Source organism: Sarcophilus harrisii, chromosome 1 (assembly GCF_902635505.1).
Source record: "Sarcophilus harrisii chromosome 1, mSarHar1.11, whole genome shotgun sequence".
Classification (NCBI taxonomy): Eukaryota; Metazoa; Chordata; class Mammalia; order Dasyuromorphia; family Dasyuridae; genus Sarcophilus; species Sarcophilus harrisii.
In genome coordinates this window covers 714782630-714804180 of record NC_045426.1, presented here as the reverse complement: position 1 = coordinate 714804180, position 21551 = coordinate 714782630, and the positions used below count along the sequence as shown (strand labels likewise).

Here is a 21551-nt window from a genome sequence, read left to right as displayed (position 1 = left end):
TAAAGAGCTAGATTTAGAAGTTCTCTAGGATTACCTGTGGCTCCCCCTTTCTTTTGTTTTTGGAGGAGCGTCTTAATATCTCTGTTTCTCCTCTCCACTACTGCCTGTCCTTGAGGATTAAAAGGTATGCCCATGGTGTATGAAATCTTATACTGTGCACAAAAGTGTGCAAAATGTTTTGAAGTATAAGCAGGACCATTGTCTGTTTTTATTGCTTGTGGCACACCCCTACTTAAAAAACCGAAGTACTCATTTTTAATCCTAATTGCTGTAAAATGTCTCTTCCCCACAGATTGATGGGGATTTTTTCAACTATAAAAGGAGTAAAAACTCCTGTTTTTCCTTCAAAAGTCCATCTCATAGGGGCAGCACTAACTTCAGCTGCTATTGATCCTCCTACACCAGACATGTAGGTGTCTGCTTTAATCTTTGGCCAGTGACTGGGCCAATTGGCACCTCTAATGACCGTCCGATCTGCACCAGTGTCTACCAATCCTTCCAATGGAAGGCCATTTATATAGATCGTGAGCATAGGTCGGTCAGTTGTTACAGCTGCTGTCCAATATATTGCTGGATTTTGTGATCTGAAATCAGAATCTGGGTGACTATCACCAAGCTGCTTATTAGGATTCTGTATGAGTAAACCTGATGCTACTATTTCTCCTGGGTGATAAGTCACACATTGTCTGCCTGTATTGGTGACTGGGATATTATCTACACATTCCCCAGTTTCCCACATCAGTGTGTGGATGGACACTGTTTTGTACATACTCTCAGGAGGTAAAATGGTCAAGCCTACTGTGCCTGGAGGCAAGGGATCCATAGGCTGGAGAGGAACAGATTTCACCTCTCCAGGGGGTATCTCAGTTGTCTCAGCTGCATACAACTCTATTTTCCCTAATTGTAATCCCTTTCTCCCATCAGGTTGCTTCCTGGCTGATTGATTGTGTAATCCCTTTCTCCCATCATATGGCTTCCTGGCTGATTGGTCATGTCTGGGTATTGGACTTCTAGGCACTCTCTGGGTGCACCATTGGCTGCCATCATGCCCCAAGTGTTTTTTGCCTGGGGCCCTGGGGCTGGGCCCCTCATCCCGTTTCCCTGAACCTGTCTACATTCTGAGGCCCAATGGAAGCCTCTGTTGCATTTTGGACATGGGGTGCTGGGTCTTGTTCTCCCACCCTGCTTTCTCACTCTGCCTCTATACCAACATTGAGCTTTCAGATGCCCTACTTTACCACACTGAAAGCATTGACGTGTCTCTCTAGAAGTCCCTTGCCAGAAGGGACCCTGTCTACCCATGTTGGGATCTTGGGAAGTCTGCATCATAGTCTGGCTATCAAAGGCATTTGTGCCCACTGTGGCACAGCGTCTTATGAACTCCTCTAAAGGAGCATCCTTGCGCAGTCCTAGTATAATCCTTCTGCACACCTCATTAGCATTTTCCTTAGCAAGTTGCCTTATTAAAACATCTGTTGATGAATTTTCCCCATTAGTTCTTGTGATAGCAGTCTGCAAACATCCCACAAGTCAACCAAAGGCTCATCTGGCCCTTGTGTTATTTTTGAAGGCCTCACCTTTGTCATTTTATTGTGAATCGAAGCCCACGCTTTGATAGCATTAGCAGCAATTTGCTCATATGCTGCTACTGGATAATTAATCTGTGCTATGACATCTGCATATGGACCTATACCTGTTAGTAGGCCACAGATGATCGCAGCATGAACAGCATTTTGACTATTTTGTTGGGCTTGTATCCTACAGAGCTCACTATATTCAGAAAGCCACATGTAATTTTGTCCATGTTCTAGGCATACCCTTGCTATAGATTTCCAGTCATTAGAGTCAAGATTTCAAAAGCCAAATTCTGTAATAGCATCTTAACATAAGCTGATGTAGCCCCATAAAGAGTGCAAGCCTTTTTTAGGTCTTTGATGATTTCTATGTTAAAAGGGGCATATCTTCGACTTTGTTGATCGGAGGCATTAAACTGGGAAATTACAGGAAAGATATGTGGCTGGAGCTCTCGGACGTCCATGCCCTTTTCTTTGGCCTTCATTAAGCCCTCTTGTAATATACTCATAATTGGATACTGGGGATGCTGGGGGGGAGGTGCTGGTGCTGTCACTGCCCCCCCCCCACTGCCCCTCCTCCCTCCATCCTGGAGGGTGGAGTTGATGGAGGAGATTCAATCACTTGCTCCTGAGGTGGGGCTGAAGCTGCCTCCTGAGGTGGAAAGTCACCACACCCTTGCTCACTTAAGTCTCCATGCCCTGTGGGGATATGGTCATTAATCTCTTCATTGCCTTCCTCCTTAACATCAGACCTTCCTCTTTGGCTACTCCGAGCGGGAGCAATGGGTTTTTTCCTTCTTCTAGGGATAGGGTTTCTTAATGCTAACTGAATTATATTGTATAAACAAAATACCTCGATGGAAATTGAATGAGGACCCTTTTCATTGTAATATGCTGACAACTGTTGTCCAACCAAGGGAAGATATCTCGAGAATCTGCTCCTGCTCTACAAACCAAGGGAGATGAGTTTAATGTACCCAGAAGTCTAGCTACCTGTTCCCAAGTTATAAGTAGCCCTTGTCCTTCTATCAGCTTAAGCATGCTTTCTATAGCACCACTAGTGGGTGGGGTTGAAGGGGTTGAAGGGGTTGAAGGGGTTGAAGGGGTTGAAGGGGTTGGGGGCGGGGATGGAGAGTCTTTAGCTAGCATTTGTCCCATTTTAGCCAAAAAAAAAAATACTGGTTTAGTTTTTAAGAAAATAAGTTCCCTGTTTGTCTATTAACAATACTCACCCAAGTTCCTGGTCACCAGAGACTTCTTCAGTCCTTGGTTCCCACCGTTGGGCGCCAAATGTGAAGACCATGTATTTTTAAATCAGCAGGAATCAGGAATTCAGGTTAGGGGAAAATCGTCAGTCTTTATTCTTAGTGAAGAAGGATCGGAGGTGGAAGAGAATCGGCCATAGCAATGTGTGCAGCTGAGTCAAGAAGCTAGCTGGATCAGCAGCCACACAACCAGCAGCTAAGAGAAAGGAACCAGGCCCAATCTCTCCCAGCTTCTCTTCCTGTTCCTCTCTCTGCCTCCACCCACCAAAATCGTCATTTCCTGTACAACACATCAGGACTTGCACAGAGAGTGGGCAGGGACCATTCTTTATCCAATCATGTATATTAATAGAGTATAGTCCAATTACTATTTAGTCTCATGTACTTGGGACCTCAGTGCATCAACTCAAACCTTAGCCCATTACAGAGTCAAGCAAAACATTAACATATTGGCCAAGTATAAACTGTGAATGAGTTTGCCATCCCATCAATATATATCAACATAGTTGAACTGAGTATGTAGACATGTGTTCTCTCTGGTTGACTTTCTTATTCCAACTTGCCCTCACCCTGGCAGGTTTGAGTTTCCAAGGAAGGATCTCTGCCATGGGGCTCCATTTGGACTCAAAGGTACTAGGAGAACTGCTGTGGTTGAGGAGGGGAAATGAATACAGCTCTAGCCTTCAGTGAAGTGTTTCCATTTACAAAAAAAGCAGCTACAATACTTTTAAATATGAAACGCCAATTTTCTTTTGGCAAAGGCAAAGCAGGTGCATGAATAATAATAGTGCCAATGCACACATACATATGAATCATAATCTCCTAGCGATGCATTCTGGATCCATGGGGAATAGCCGCTGCCCACAGATCCCTGGTTGGGAAGCATGTGAGTGAGGAAATCTTATTGGGGAGTAGCTCAAAACTCAATGGAGGCTGAGATAAGTTTATATGAACATGAGTTTGGTAGGATTGATGTTCTGCTGGAACTGCTAAGAGTGAGCTTACACTCTACCCATGACTGAGGTGGAATAGGAGACAAGGTTGTTGGGGAAATATTTATACTACGCTCTTGCTATACCTTTGAAGTCAGTATCCTTTTGGAATTCCCTGGCCTTCCAATCCTTCTGCCACTTTTCCAATCTCACACTCTCCTTCTTCACTCCTCCCCTATCATCTGGACTAGCTCTCTGGAGGCTCTCGGTACCAGCCCTAGTCCTTGGTCTTAGAAGAGTAGTGATGAGGAAGGGACCATGCGGATGGTCAAAGATGGAGTATGTTTATTTCAAGTTCTCTCAGCCTTAAATGCCTTAGTACAATTACATCACTACATCACATTGTGTATGTGCTAACTATAAGCACCCTGCTATTGATATGTAAAATACCTCTTTACAGCAAGTATCTCTGCTTCAAGTAGAACATGGGTTGTTACCCTCCCTGACTTCTCAGGAAGGCTGAGACACCCCCAGGGGGAGATGAGAGTTGAACCAAACATTGTCAGCTGGTTTCCTCTGGAACTTATATCTCACACAGAGTTCCCCCACTATCCGCCGCCCTCTACACCTTCCCTCCCCCCACTCCCATTCCCCTACTCATCAATCTAGGGACTCTGGCCTCCTGGCTCTCCTATGAACAAGACACTTCATCTCCAGATTGGGCATTTTTCCCGGGTTGTCCTTCATACTTGGAAGGCTCTTCCTACTCATCTCTACCTACTGATCTCTTTGGCTTCCCTCAATTCCCAACTAAAATTCTGTTTTCTACAGAAAGCCTTTTCCAACTCCTTAAAAATTTTAATGCTTTCATGATGTTAATTATTTACTCTTTATAGTTTATTTGAACATATTTGTTGACTTGTCTTCATTAAATTGTGAATTCCTTGAAGGCAGAGAATTGTCTTTTGTCTCTTGGATTTAGCACAGCACCTAGCATATGGTAGCTTTCTACTAATTGCTTACTGACTTTCTAAAAGTTGGTTAAATGGAACTGGAGTGCTAATCCTTGGCACCTAACAATGGAGGAGGAATATAGTCAGTGGTGTTTCAGCATGATAATGGTCCAAAGCATTCACAGAAAATTCTTTAATGATACCTTGTGCAGTAAATAATCTCAGAATTATGATCATAGATTTTTCCTCTATAACCTAAATAAGCTGGTGCATGTTTGAAGCATTATGGGTTTGTTTCAGTAGTGATTCCTGTGGTGTTTTTTTGTATAATATAATCATTCTCTGTGAGAGCAGGTTTCTTGGGGAGGTTTTCTGTAGGCAGCCTTAGTTTCAGTTCTGAGTAATAATCACTCCAAATACAGCCAGCTGATAAAATTCAAATGTTGATTTTCTCCTTCTAAGTCTTTCTCTTTCCTTGGGCCCGCTTAGTTTTCTTAGAGACCTATCTCTCTCCTTGGTTCCAAGAGCTCTTGCAGCTCTCTCTGAATCTCCAGTTCTCAGTCTCAATCTTGGTTCTGCTCCTCCGAATCCTTCGTTCTGCCCGACTGCAGTCTCTAGCTTGTGAATCTTCTGAAGTGAACTGACTTGAGCTTTCTTTGGTTCTGAGAGCTCTCGTTGCTAATCCTTTGCCTCTAGCAGCTTCTGCTTCTAGCTCAACTCCGACTCTTGTCAATCTTCTGGTCTAACTGACTGAAGCTCTAAGAGCTTCTTATATATGATTTCTTAAAGGTGTGAATCTAAAGGTTGACTCCTCCTCTGAAAGAGTGGGATTGTGGGTTTCTGACTTGTGAATCTCATACTGAATACTGACTTGTGAATCATCTCCCAAAAGTATGAACTCCAGTGAATACTTAAATACATTAGTGAGCTAGAGGATTTGCCAAGTACCATGCTAAATTAGGCAACTGATTTATCACTTTGTAAGGATTCTAACATCTCCTGCTCTCTTTTGATTTAGAACATAAGGTGGTCATGACCTCCCTGACTTCTCAAGATGGTGAGAACCCCAAAAAGAAGGTGATCATGCCTTCCCTGACTGCTCAAAAAAGAAGTGAAAACAGCATAAAAAGAAAGTGGTCACACCCTCCCTGATATCTCAGGAAGGGAGATGAAAGCACTAAAGGAAATGGGAAATCAAATCAGATTAATGGGTTTCTGAAGGGGCTCATTTGAAACAGGTATACATAAATTCATCAATATGGGAGGTATTATACATAATTATATACATAATACATACAATATACATAATATTAATACATAAGCATATAGCAATATAACACAGGCTAATAGTAATGTAACAAATAACATGAATCAACATGAGAATTTATTCATGTCCATAAATCCTAGAAATAGTTCAAAAGGAATCCATTGTCCATTAGTTCATGTGCCAGGAAACCAATGATTCCTGTAAGCTCAGAAGTACTGCAATAGTCTCATCAACAATTTTTCTTCTCAAGGAATCCAATGATTCCTGCTGGTTTTCAAGAACTGAAAGCTGAAGATTTTAAAGTTCTTTTAACAGTCTCATTGTCAGCCATGTTCTTTCAGTGGCAGATGTTTCTTAAATCTTCTGCTTTGTTTTGAGGTTTTCTTGGTGGCCTATCTCTCTGCTTGGTTCCAAGAGCTCCCTCCAAATGTCTCCAAATCCAAAGGTTTGTCCTTCAACCTCCAGCCAGCACAAAGGTGGAAAATGGAATGAATCACTTGTCTCCTTGCCTGGGGCTGGGCAGCTTTCTGGAGAGCCTTTCAGACCATCTTTGGTCTCAGTGGGGGAAGTGCAGGAGACCAGCCACCAGAGTGGAGTGAGATGAAGTGAATGAATCTGACTCTACCTCTGAGAGTGGGCTTGTGGGCTTCTTCCCAGAGTCCTGTATCTGTCCCAGAGTGCTCCTCTCTGACTCTAGGCAATGTTCCGAACTGAACTGACCCTGACTGACTCACTAAAGCTCTTTTTATGTTCGATGTAAAAGGTTGATTCCTCCTCCAAGAGTGGGATTGTAGGATCCAAGAGTGGGATTATGGGTTTCCTCCCAGAGTGCTCTCTGGCCCTAAGAGCTTCTTGCTTATATGAGTTCTCTAAAGGTGTGAACACAAGCATTGTTTTTATCAGTTTGATTTAGTACCTTGTTTCTTCTGGCCCATAACATCTCCTTGTAAGATCAGATCAATCATACTGAACCATGCGAAATTAGATAATTATTGCCTCTATCAACTGTAATGAGTTAACACTTTGTAAGGATTCCAACAGGCCATAATCTTTTGGTGTACCCTTTAATTCTTTAAGGACACTCATAGGCAAAGGGGTATAATCTCGGCCAGGTTGTCCTGAGTTATTTGGGTACGGAACTTTGATGACTGGAAAAGTCCCAAAGAGGGAGACAGCTGGAAGAAAAACATCCCCAGGATTTTCCTTTAAGATCTTTTCCTTTTTGATGTACAAAGAGGACAATTTATCAAAATCTGTTTGCATTTGAGCTGAGAAGTATCTGATTTCTTGGAAGCAAGTAGGACCAGCCATGCACAAATTTAAAATATTAAAATTTTTTTAAAAAATGAAAACAATAAAGAAGAAAAGCATCTGGTCCCATTTCTTAGTAATATTCTGTAATTTGCTTTGAAGTGATAATGAGGCCCTTCTTAACCAGGGTTTTTTAAAGCCTTTTCTTAGGCTTCTCTACAGGGCTATTTAACTTCTACCTGCCCCATTATTCAAAGTAAAAGTAAAAGATAAATGAAGGAGAAAAAATGTAGATTAACTTTACCCTGCTCATTGCTGCGCTATATATGTGTTGATTTGTCCCAGGCCAGGGCTGGTCTCTGGAGAACTGGCAGCCTGTGTGTGGGGTCTGGGAAGCCTTTGATGTCCCTGTTCCCTAGTGCCAACTGGACCCAATGGGGCAACAGAAGAAGATGGGGTTCTTGCCAAAATGCCTGGCTGCTTTGGCTTAAAGGAGCCAGCCCCATTTTCAGATGAAGTTGAAATTGACTTCAGTAAGCCCTATATCAGAGTAACTATGGAGGAGGCCAGAAGAGGGACTCCTTATGATCGACCTGTAAGGGTTTATGCTGATGGCATATTTGACTTATTTCACTCTGGTCATGCCCGGATAGCTCAGTCGGTAGAGCATGAGACTCTTAATCTCAGGGTCGTGGGTTCGTGCCCCACGTTGGGCGCCAAAATGTTGGTGGTTTTCTTGGGGGCCAGCCTTAGTCTTAGTTGAAATAAATAATTACTTCGAAATCGCAGCCAGCTGGTAAAAATTGCAAACGTTTATTTCTTCTTTCTAAGATTAAATTAACTCCAATGTCTTTAACACTTTGTAAAGAAATGTCTTAACACTTTAGTAAAGATTCCAACATCTCCCCTTTTCTTTTGATTTAGAACATAGGTGGTCATAACCTCCTTGACTTCTTAAGGAGGTGAGAACTCCAAAAAGGTGATCACGCCTTTCCTGACATCTCGGGAAGGGAGATGAAAATACCAAAGGAAATAGAAAATTAAATCAGATTAAGGGGTTTCTAAAGGGGCTCACTTGAAACAAGGTGTACATAAATCCATCAGTATGAGAGCATTACACACAGTTACATAAGCACATAGTAATACAACACAGGCTAGTAGTAATGTAACAAACAACATGAATTAACATGAGAATTTACACATTAAAACATTGTCCATTAGTTCATGTGCCAGGAATCCAATGATTCCTGTAAGCTTTGAGGTAAACAATTTTTCATATACAACATTATACATGTCCATAAGTCCTAAAAATAGTCCAAAAGGAACCTATTGTCCATCAATATAACACAGTCTAGTAGCAATGTAACAAATAACATGAATCAACATGAGAATTTGTACAATTGTCCATAAGTCCTAGAAATAGTCCCAAAGAAATCCATTGTCCATTAATGTGCCAAGAATCCAATAATAGATTTTAAAGTTATTTTAACAGTCTCATTATCATCCATGCTCTTTCAGTATCAGATGTTTCTTGAATCTTCTTGAAACAGTCTCTTGTGTTAGAAATCCAATGATTCCTGAAGATTTAAAAGTTTTTAACAGTCTCATTGTCAGCCATGCTCCTTCAGTGTCAAATGTTTTCTTGAATCCTTTTGTTTTGAGGTCTTTCTCTTTATCATCTGGTAATTATATTGGAGCTGTTTGCACTGGACACTGCCCTGTTTGGTAAAAAGGCCTGTATTCTCCCCAACTGTAATCCTGATTGCTTTTCTGTTGGTTGATGACATCAGAGTCCTGAATTTCTAAAGACTCTCTGGGTGTAACCTCAGCTGCTATCAGCCAATTATAAATCAGCTGTATTGGCTCTCGCAAAAACTATGAAAGCAAGAAAAGATAGAAATGGTCAAGACAAAACTCTATTGTATCTATGCTCTCCATATTTAAGCCCTAAAAGCACAAAATTACTAACAAAACAAACATAAAGAAGATAAACCAATCAATGCAGGAAGGGGCAGTGTTTTGTGTACTAGTCAAAGGCATTCTCAATAGAAACGGCTTCACTCCTGGCCATCCTGATTTATGATACCTGCCCAATACATGTGTTCTTAATTCTTCTCAGTCTTTGCTGGTATGCTGCTTGACACTTAGTGGGGATTAAGGGGGGTTCAGAGCCACGTCAAGATGACCTTGAATCCTGCAGCTAAGCAGGTGTTTCTAGTAAGTGCTGTTGGCTGGAGAGGCACAGAGACAGTGTATTGGAAATAGGGAGGGAGAGGTGTAGGTTGGACAGAAAGGGCAAATGAAGTTACTTTTAATTGCTTTGCTTAAAGGAATAGCTTTACATGGTGTCAACAACTGAGTGTTTTTCTTTTGCAAGTCTCTGGCTACCTTAGGGCAAGGGCATTTTAATGCTATATCTCAGATTCTACTGCTTAGCAATGCAAGGAACTTTTCAGAGGCTTGTTAGAACTGCAAGATCTCTGAAATGATTATCTCTATCGAGGTCTCCCTCTGTCTTCAGCAAATTATTTAATATTTATTTAAATGCATACTGATTCCCTTATTTAAGGAATATAATAACTGTAATCTATAGTTTCCTTGAAGTACCTACAGTAGGATTTTAACTTAATATCCTTGCTCTGGTTTTGACTAAGTTGTGCAAATTGGTTTGTAAGACATTTTTCTTTCATATAGTCCTGAAGCCCCTGAGTGGTGTATTCATATTTCCAAAAGTTTATAGGGAATCCTCAATTGCAGAAAGATGAATTAACATTTTTTTTGAATGATGAAGTTATTAATGTTAATTCTGATAGGGTTCCTTTAAGTGGGATTAAGAAATTCTGTATTCTATATGAGTTTTAACTGATTGTATTGGTCATCTTAAAGTGTACCCATTATTTCAAAGGACTCTGAGGATAGCAGTTTTTGCCTTTGTCCTTTTGAACATGTTTCTGCTATAGACAATATGCAATTTAGAATTTTTCTATGTATTTTAAAAACAGAATGACTTGTATAATGTTGAACTTAAACACCATCTACTTAGATATGAAATATAAGCTGTGAACATTCTAGGATGAATTTCTTACTGTTGTCAATATAAGGTGATAGTCAATACCTATTTAGGAGATGTGATCCTTGAGAGCTAGATTCAGCTGAAGCATTGATTAATGAGATTTGCTATTGGAGATAAAACTCTCTTGGGAGTGTAGCTGATATTATTTGGAGTTTTAAATTCAGGTATGACTGTCTAATAGATCATCAAGCCAGTAATCCACCTTCTGAAAGGAATATGCCACAAGCCACACAGATAAATATGATCCTGACTTGTTATAGATGGGAGTTAGCATCCTGGGCAAGAATTGTAAGACCGATCTTGGACTCTGACAAGGTGGAATTCTTCTGACTCAGTTTCCCAGTGGTGTTCTTTTGAATGAAAATCTACCTGATTATTCCTGAGTTTGTCTTAATATGGAATTGTTACTTGGACAATTACCTGAAGTGAAACTGAGTTAAGCCAGTTTTTTCCTGTGTCATGTATGTGCTCTCAGATTGAGGCCTTGAAGAATCAGTTTTGAGTGATTATATTATATTATACTCATGACCCTTCCTTTTTCTTCCTATAGCAGATTTCTATTATCAGAACAAATGTGAAACCTAACTGCTATTTTATTGTTTATTGAGACTACAGCTGACATATCTTTAACATTTGTCTGTCCTGACACAAACATGTTTCCTTACACGAAAAGCTGTTGGCCAATCTAAATTGGCCCCTCTACATCTTGTAGCAGTTCTTGTGGCTCAGTCTTTGTAAATCAGACAATTCTAACCTCTATTTGTTAGGTTTGTTTTTGTTCTAGATTTTGGTCGAGTTTCAAGTTACAGCTGTATTAACCAGCTTCAAGGACCTGGATCAACCCATTAGATGCCACAATCAGTACTAGCATTACCCCCTCCCCCCCAAATAGGATCCTGTAGGAGGACTCAGCTCTGTGCCCATTCTCAGCAAGAAGTAGTTTCAGAAGATGACACCGTGGCTCCTGCCTCTAATGGACTTTGAGCCCCATTGCTTTGGGAGGAACTGGAACTGATTGGTGAATGGACACCAAATTTTGAGTGAGTCCCGTTACAATGTATTTAGTATTTAGAATGAAAAATGTTAAAATTTGGGCAAATGTTGCTGAAAGAAGATGCAACACTAACAATTCAGTTTGGTGCTTGTCAAATTGAAGAATGTATCTGCACTTTTTAATTGAATACAATGTTCCATTCAGAACATGTAATTAATTGAGGGATGCTTAGATAAATGCTGGAGTAGAAAGCCCCTGCTGTCCTAGTGTGTTATGCATAGGAACTTTAATTCACTGTCAGGACTTATGTGTAAGATGGCTACTCAACCCTTGCTGTCCACTCCCCCTCAGATGATTTAGTAGCTAAAACAAAAAGGGGAATAAAGGACCAAAAAAGTTTGTGGGTTTTGTTGTTTCCTCTGCCCCCCCCCCCCTCAGCCCCTGCCCCATCAGGCCTCCCTCAGTCCCTGTTCCCATGCATTTATCCGGGACCCTGAAACTTTACCATCCTCTTTCTCTCCAATCACATTTGTCTTTAACTTACTTTCAGCTGTTCACCATGCCATAAATACCTCTAGGCTGGACTTTGGCCCTGACTGCTGGCTTTGCATGGACACTCAGCCACCTATTATGTAGAAGGTCCCTAGCTCTTCCTCCCCTGACTCTTGTTCCTGGGATCAGTCCAGCTTGACCCTGGGGAATATAAGGGCTCTGGTACTTACCTAGTGTCATCCATCCCCTTTACCTGGCTCCTCTCCCTATGCCTCAGTCCTCAGCTCTGTGAGGCTGAGGCCTTTCTGTCCCACCAAGACTCTTTGTGCATTTTAGTCTCTGTCTTTCCTAGTCTCACTATTCCAGAGACAAGAAGGGTGGGAGCCCTTCTCCCACACAGGGCCACTGGTTCATTGGCTCAAGAAGCAGGCTCATTCCCATCTTGGAAGGGTTGGGCCTGCTGGGCACTATGGTTCTCATCCTTGGTGAGTTATTGTGAGTTAGGTGCACAGGTGGATCTCCACCTGGGCCATCTAGAACACTTTATTAATCTGAGAAGCAGGTAAAACTCCCTGAGGCCTGGACCTGCTGTTCCTTAAATGAGTGGCCTCTGTAATGCTCTGAGAAGAGGCCTGCTATTTTTAATCAGAGAAAGTTTGGCTCTAGTTTGAAAAAACTTGGAGTCCCAAAAGGAAGATGGTAGGACAGAACTGGAACCAGTCCCTCTTCAATTCCTCCTGCTAGTTACCTACCCTCATGACATCCTTGTTGGGCCCATTCCTGCTTTTAATTCTAATAATAACAATTGGTCCTTGTGTACTCTCCACTTTATGACATTTATTGGGCAACAGGCTGAATCCATCAAAATAATGGTTATGCAACTTTTAGCTTACATTGAGGAGGAGTCTAGGATTTGAATCTTTCCGCCAAAGGAAGTAGAAATTGTTGAACCAAAAATGCCCCCATAAGTTTCTCATGAGAACCTGAATTTAGCCTCTTCAGACACTAGATCAAAGTGACAAGCATGACCAGAGAGTGATCTTGCCTATTTCTGTTCTGCTTACTTGGGCATCATAACTGTGAAGTGCTTCTATAGATAAGATCAGTTATTGTTCACTGAAAATACTGACCCTGGAAGGTCCCCTTAAGCCCATTCCCACCATTGGATGCATCCTGTTATTGCTTTAGGCTGTGAAAAACCTCTTTTTCTTGTGTGACAGCTGCCTGATAATAAACAAGGAAATTACCAAACCACATTCTTTTTGCTTGTTATCACCTGCTTGCTTTGCTAGCTACAATCCTATATAAACTTTATGCCTCAGTTCCTCTGCACTGAATGCTTTGGACGATAGTCCCGTTTGGTCAGCTATCTTATTAAATTCTCCATTTTAAAATTAGGCCAGTCTCTACTTGCCTCAGTTTCCCTGATATTACGAGAGTTCCTCTGCAAGGATACACATATGTATATATATTTATGTATATGTGTGTACATACACAAACATTTGTATCAACTAAGATCTACCTTCTAACTTTAACCTGCTCCCACAACCCCCTCTGAGAACGCAAGTAAAATAAAATCCATTACACACAATGAATAGTCAGTCTGAAAAATAAAAAATTCCCAGTGTTTATATCCTGGAAGATCTTTCTCATTCTACAAGAGTCTTCAAGTAGCAGGCAGCATCTGTTGTGATCATTATTCCTTGGGAATCTTGGTCTTTATGCAAACCTGAATTCAATGTAATAGTATTCCATTACATTTCAAGACCTTATTGGTTCACCCATTTCCCCATTTTGGGTTAATCTCTTCTATTCCTTTTGCTACCTTAAAAGAAGTGATATTCTTGTACGATCTTTGAATTTGTTTTACTTAAGACTAGTACTTCCCTTATTTATCTTCCCTCTAATTTCTCCTCCCCCTCCTTTTCATGGGTGAGAAAGCTCCATTCATCTCTTTTTTCTATAAACTTGATAACTGAGATTCATCTTCCCCTCTTCTCATTCTTCTTAATATCAGCAAGACATAAATGAGCCACTCCCAGCTTTACTTTCCCTTAATTCCCTCTAAGAGCCCAAGTAAGGATCAGAGGTAACAGATTTCATCTTTCCATAATCCTATATTGCAGTGTATGATAGGAACCTGAGGGGGTCCTTTGTTGCTCCCAAAACTGTCTCTTACAAATTCTAGGTAGCTTCACGTGAAAGATCAAAGAAGTCTCTCAAATGTGGACCTAATTTCAGAGGTTATTTCATTGAACCTCTACCTGGACATAGATTTTAACTGCCAAGTCTCTGAAAACAGCTCTGGCAGCTTTTTCTTATAACCCATTCTTCTTTGGGATATATCTAGCATGTGGAATATGCTTCTTAAAACAAACAGACAAACAAACAAGCAAACATCACTTAGTAGCCAAAGAATCTAGTTTCTCGAATTTAGGAAGTATAAAGTACTGGAATTAATTATTCTTTAGATGTTTGGTAGAATTAACATGCAAATACATCTGGCCCTGGAGATTTTTTCTTTGGGAGTTGATTGATAACTTGTTCTATTTCTTTTTCTAAAATGGGACTATTTAAATAATTTATTTCCTCTTTTGTTAACTTGGGCAATCTATATTTTTGTAGGGATTCCTCCCTTTTCACTTGGATTATCAAATTTATTGGCATTCAGTTGGGTATTGCTCTAATTTCCTCTTCATTAGTGGAAAGTTCTCCCTTTTCTTTTTTGAGCTTAGCAATTTGATTTTCTTCTTTCCTTTTTCTAATCAAATTAACAAAAGGTTTACCTATTTTATTGGTTTTTTTTTTTTAATAAAACCTAGTCTTAGTTCTACTTATTAATTCAATACTTTTCTGACTTTCAATGTTACTAATCTCCTCTTTTATTTTCAGAATTTCAAATTTGGTATTTGAGGATTTTTAATTTGTTCTTTTTCTAGCTTTTTTAGTTGTGAACTAGATGAGGTGAGATCTCTCAGGATAGTTGTGAAAATCGAGTAAGGCTTCATCTACTTCGGTTGAAGTAGGTCTGAAAGTCCTTGAGCATTGACTCAAAGGCAGACCTAAGTCCCCTTCTTGCTATCTTCTCATGACATCATTTTCTCCCTTCTTCGATCAAATATGGGCAACTATGTACTTATTGGCCAAGTTCAATTTCTTGGGTAGTTCCCCAGTTTAGAATGTAAGACCCTCAGCCAATGAGGATGATGGTCGGTGGTGGGAGGGGTGTTTGCTTTAGGGACTATTTAAAGTGTAAAACTTGTCCCAGAAGGTGCCTCCTCCCTTCGATTGCCTGCAATGGGTGGGTCTCCCAATTCTCCGGAGAACCTACAATAAACTTTTACTTTGTTCCTGGAGATCTCTCCAGCTTTTTATTAAATGGTGACCCCTCACCATTCTGAGATAAATAGTTGCAAGCCCAATTCATTGTTCTCTCTCTCTGTTTTATGCAAGGAAGCATCTAGGAATATAAAATTTCCCCTAATAACCACTTTGGCTGTATCCCACAAGTTTTGGTTATGTTTCATTATTGTTATTCTCTTGTATGAAGTTATTGTGTGGATGATTTGTTGTCTCATCCATTCATTCTTTAGGATTAGATTATTTAGTTTCCAATTCATTTTTTATCTATTTTCCCCTAATCTTTTATTGCATGTATGATGGACCCTGATTTCACAGGGGTAATCTTTTAGGCCTTTAGATTGCCAAGCAGCCACACTAATTTGTTCTGGGGTGGGGTGGTGTCTCAGAGTACTTCTTGTAGAGAAGCACAAGGAGCTTTTACCACTCACTATGTAAGTCTCCTCAGACAGCTTTCTCACCTTTCAAAGTGAAAACAAAGAAATACAAAACTAACCTTATTATTTTATTTAGTGTTTTTTATGTTCTTTTTGTCAAGTTAAGTAAGAGTTTTCTCAACTTTATTAATTATTTCAAAGAAACCATTTATCATTGTAATTTTTTATTTATCTATTTCCCTTCTAGTTTTAGTATCTTCTCATTTATAGTTTTGATTTATTCACTTCTTTTTTGACTTTTTTTTAGAATGCAGATTTAGTTAATCTCTTTTTGTAAATGCTTAATGTGAGACTTTAAGTCTACATCCCCCCTTGGACTACTTTAGCTGAATCCCAGAAATTTGGGGATAATCATCTATACATTTTCTTTTGCAAATGTAGCACTTCTGAGATTTGTTCTGTGACTCAGTCATTATTTAACATGTCACTGATAAATCTCCATTTAGATTTGTATCTGTTGGGGATCCCTGAACAGGAGCCAATTTCCATGCATTTCATTAAGGAATGAAAGGATGTATGAATTATTTCTACCTTTTTACATGTGTGTGCAGTGTCTGTATCTCAGTGGTTAATTTTTGTAAAAATTTCATGTGACAAAGAAATATGTATATTCCTCTGCTGCCCCATTTAGAAGATACTATGTTTTTTACTTCCAATTTCTTTAGACATTTGATCATCTCTTCTGCTTTCAACTCATTATATATTTTTCCATCCAGCTTTTTTTATTAGGTCCTTTTTAGTTCTTTTCCCTTTTAGTTCTGTTGTAGTTTCCCTTCTTTTGCTCTTCAATTAGAATGCTGTTCACTAGTTTTTAAATTGTATCCATTTTTCTTCTCTTTTACAAGGAAGATTGCTCTCCTTCTTGTTATTGTACATCTTCCCTTTCTGTTTTACCCACATGCTCATTCTCTGGGTCATAGCCCCCTACTCCTCTGGTCTTTCTCTTTCGCCTGTACACTTCACATAATCAGAAGCCTCCAAGGTATTCCTTCTGAGTTCTGCCCTCTAGATACTTTCTGCCATTGGCTTTAGGCCAACCTCAGAGATTCCCCTTTCCCATGGTGCCTTCCTTTCAGAATACTGTGTATCACAGCAGCTGTCAGGGAGAACATTGATTGCTCCATAGCTGGGAGCATTGACACCTGATATTTACCCTTTCTTGTTTCTTTACCTTTCTTCCACATTCTCCTAGAAATCTCAATTCTGGCTTTTTGGGTACAAAACCCCTAAGCCTCGGGGTGAAGTCCCTTACTTCATCTAAGAATATTCCCCAGTGGAACCCCTTCCTACCTCCAAAATCTGGCCTCTGTTCGGCACCTTTTCAATCTTTCCATCTTCCTCCCCCATTCCCAAGGGGGGTCTTCTCTTTTCAAATCTAAGGAGCTCCTGTCCTCAATTCCCATTTTTCTTGCCTGTTCTCCAGCATTTCACACTATTGATCTCTCCTCCAGGATTCTCTCTTTTCTAAGTTTTTAGGACATAACTATTTCCTACTATCTGGCCTCTTCTGTTTTTTTTTTTTTTTTAATTTTTTTATTAGCTATTAGACTCCCTTTTATTATGCATTATAAAGAAAGCACATGGAAAATACACATCAGGAGTAAAAAACAAACACTTATTTATTTTCTTCCATTCCTGTTTGGTCCTGGACAATAGACCATAGTGTCCCCTTTCCCCTTTCGTGGAATTAGGTTTCAGAGAACTGAGTTTAAAAGAAAGCCTTAAACTGTGAAACTCTGACCATGATTCATTGAATGTCTGAAAGGGGAGCGGGCAATAGTCCCTCTTTTCATTGTGGAAATGTTGATACCTTCCACCTGGTTCTCACAGAAATAACTGACTGATAACAAATTTCCTCTAACTGTACAAAAATATCTATAGATAATATTTGCAGGAGTGGAGTCATCTTGACGAGTACTGAGAACAATGGATGTTCCCGAGCTGAATCAGAATAGCTACACATATAAAAGATAACAAATTCCTTGACATGAAATGTTTTATAGGGAGTAATGAGAACCATTCCTTTTGAATTTGAGTGTTTTATGAAAATGCTGCACTTCTAACTTAGCTCAGGGTTTCTCTTCCAGTAAAAGTGATTGATGGGATAACTGAACTTTTGAACTCATGAGCATCTTCCATGAAATTGGTTTTGTTGGTCTTTTGTTCTCAAAGGGCACTGATGACATGAGTGGGTCAAGTCTTGATTTGCAAGTGACTTGGATTTTAGTGAGACAGATCTGGGCAAAATCATCATCCTCCCTCCATCCTTCAGAATCATCTGAGCCCAATGGTGATGGCCCCCATTTCTGCCTAAAGTATTGTAGGGTCCCAGAGTTGTGTTTTCCCTTTGTCAGCACAAAATAGATCATAACATTAATAGATTTTACAAGCTAATTTATTGTCTATTTGGTATCATCTTTGGCAGTAGCTTTTCCAATTGTCAAGGGAGTCATATGCTTATCAAAGGATTTTCTGAAATTTCTTGGTGTCCTCTGTTGAGGATAATTGACATTGCTCAAACTTCATATGAAAGAATTGTAGAGCACTGGACAAGTGCCCTTCAGATGGTAGGAGAAAGTAAGGAAGGACTCCATCATATTGGACGGATCCTCTGAGAATTTGTGTGATTCTAGGTGAGAATTACAGAATGGATACAGACATTCATCTACATGGTCAGATGGGATTTCAAATTGAAGAGTTCATTGACCAGGCTTTCTGAGTATTTGAGAAATCAACAGATATGTAGTTTCTCATGGTCTTGCTCTCCATTCATTTACATATCCCCATGCACCTCTGAATTCTTTCTATCCACTTTCTCTTTTGGCAAAATACTTCAATATGTTCATTATCACAATTTGTTTAGACATTCTACAACTATAGAGCTACTATTTTTGTTCTTTTTTTACATCTATATGTTTTTTGGCTACCAAAAGAAAACACTAAAATTAAAAAAGTCACTGCAAAGAATACTTTAGCATACCTAGAACCTCTTTCCCCCCCTTACTTCCTTGGACTTTATGCCTTGCAGCAGGATCTAGGTATCAGTAAATATGGGCATTTGATCACCTTTCAACAAATCCTAATACCAAACAGCTTTTCAGAATAGTTGGCTCAATTGATAGCTACATACATTGTATTGCTGTGCCTTTAATTCTACAGCCCTCCAACACTATATTCAGCTTTTCCGGTCATCACTGTCAATCTGATGGATATAAATCTTTCATTCTTAAAAAGCATCTTAAGGAAACATATTTTCTGCCTAAATAAATATGGCAAACAACCCATTTCACAAGCTGTGCAGAGTCTTTCATTTAGGACTAATGTGCAAGTTTCCTAATTCAAAAAAGAGCTAGGTCCAGAATTCCTCATATCTTGCTAATATTCAAACTGCCTTCATACCTAGAAGTCTTAGTGAAGTCACCTGAATTACTGACCCAAACTGAAGCGGAAAACACAGCAATAAGTGGCATTGAACAGTAGGGTTCACCTTCAAACTGCTTTTTGTCTTTTAATATGATTTAGTGCTGGAAGAAACCTGAACTCTAACCTGAATGCACTGTTAAATTACTTTCCCAAGGCCATAGAGGCAGAGAACCAGAATTTCAACCCATGTCACTTGACTCCAAATACAGTGATCTTTCCAATCCACCAGCATGCCTTTCAAGTAGGTGACCAGATGAAAAGGAAGGCTCCAATGTGCCTAAGAAGCTCTCTACTATCCCTAGATATCTTTAATTTTCCCTTTCCTTACTGTCTCTATAGGATTATACCAAGAGAAGGCTAAGTATGGAAGGCATCAGCAGCACAATATCTTCTCTCAATGTTCTCTCCCTAATTCGTTATCTTCCTTATTTTATTACATTATTAAATTTCATCCCAGATCTGGCAAAAACAAATAAGATTTTTATAAAAAATCCTTTCAATATTGGTTACTTTTATAACGTTTTTCTCCAGTGTGGATCCTATGATGTACAGTAAGAGTTCCCCTTTCTGTAAAAGCTTTTCCACACTGGTTGCATTTATAAGGTTTCTCTCCAGTGTGAATTCTCTGATGTATAATAAGGCTTTCCTTTTGTGTAAAAGCCTTTCCACATTGGTTACATTCATAAGGTTTCTCTCCAGTGTGGATTCTCTGATGCACAGTAAGAGCTCCCCTTTGTGTAAAAGCTTTTCCACATTGGTTACATTCATAAGGTTTTTCTCCAGTGTGGATTCTCTGATGTATAGTAAGATGTCCCCTATGTATAAATGCTTTTCCACATTGGTTGCATTTATGAGGTTTCTCTCCAGTGTGGATTCTTTGATGTACAGTAAGAGATTCCCTTTTTGTAAAAGCCTTTCCACATTGGTTACATTCATAAGGTTTCTCTCCAGTGTGGATTTTTTGATGTACAGTAAGACCTGCACTTGTTCTAAAAGCCTTTTGACACTGGTTACACTTATAAGGTTTCTCTCCAGTGTGGATTCTTTGATGCACAGTCAGACTTTTCCTTTCTGTAAAAGCTTTTCCACACTGGTTGCATTTATAAGGTTTTTCTCCAGTGTGGATTCTCTGATGTAGAGTAAGAGCTCTCCTTTCTGTAAAAGCTTTTCCACATTGGTTACATTCATAAGGTTTCTCTCCAGTATGGATTCTCTGATGTCCAATCAACTTACTCTTCCATGTAAAAGCTTTTCCACATTGTTTACATTCATAAGGTTTCTCTCCAGTGTGCATAATCTTATGTCTAGTGAGAGCCGCCCTTTTTGTGAAGGCCTTTCCACATTGGTTACATTTATGAGGTTTCAACCCAGTGTGGACACTGTGATGTTTAGTAAGAGCTCCCCTTTCTGTAAAAGCCTTTCCACATTGCTTACATTTATAAGGTTTCAACCCAGTGTGGATTCTCTGATGTCTAGTAAGAGCTGTCCTACTTGTAAAAGCCTTTCCACATTGGTTACATTCATAAGGTTTTTCTCCAGTGTGGATTCTCTGATGTACAGTAAGATGTACTTTATATCTAAAAGTCTTTCCACATTGGTTACATTCATAAGGTTTCTCTCCAGTGTGAATTCTCTGATGTACAGGAAGATTGTACTTATATTTGAAAGTCTTTCCACATTGATTACATTCATAAGGGTTCTCTCCAGTGTGCATACTCTTCTGTCTAGTAAGAGCCCCACTTTTTGTGAAAGTCTTTCCTCTTTGCTTATGCTTAGAAGATTTCTCTCCAATGTGGATTTTCTCAGGTTTATCACAGATCTCTTTCCAAGTGAAATTAGAAGGACCATCACTGATGAATCTTGGCTTGTGAGTTTCTACCACAGAAAGGCTTTGCTCTGTAGTATGTTCCTTCATTTCAAGTCTCATCTCTCTTTCTGAACAATAACAAAACCCCCCAACAATAATTAAATGAATATAGATACCACAAATACATACTCACACACACATATATTTATATCCCCTTCTCTCCATAAGTAGAACAGATGCTAAGTTATTTTCTATTTCCCCAGGTAAAGAGAAAAATCTAAAATGGGCAGAATCAATCACTTAAAAATCCTATTAGGTCACATCCCAAAGATGATCACACACAAATACATTGGATCCTCACTGTGCAACATTAAAAGTACCTTCATTCACACTATGCACACAGCTCAGGCCATCAGCTCACAATGGTTGAGTGACATGACCAAAATCCCAGCAATTGAGACTGGAATTTATCACCTGTGAATGGATATGCTCTTCCTATAGTACCTGTCAACTTAACTCCACTCTCAGTTTTTCTTTTTCCCTTTCATTGTCTCCACTTTCTGGGGATCACTTTCAACTTTTTTTCCTGTTATATTATTTGGGGTCGCATTCAGAATACTAACAGGTTTGTTTTTTTTTTTTTTTTTAACTGAGACCTAAGTGATTTTGTGTGATCCATTACTTTTTTTTTTTTTTTTTTTTTGGAGGAAAACATTACTTATT

At 39.5% G+C, this 21551-nt stretch overlaps 1 protein-coding gene across 1 annotated transcript; it reads right to left on the bottom strand.

Moving 5' to 3' along the window:
- Positions 1-16440: 16440 nt before the first annotated feature.
- Positions 16441-21517, bottom strand: LOC111719571 (zinc finger protein 665-like). Its single transcript, XM_031949093.1, has one exon. The coding sequence runs from the start codon at positions 20946-20948 to the stop codon at positions 19518-19520; it is 1431 nt and encodes a 476-aa protein (XP_031804953.1). The 5' UTR covers positions 20949-21517; the 3' UTR covers positions 16441-19517.
- Between the last annotated feature and the right edge of the window lie 34 nt (positions 21518-21551).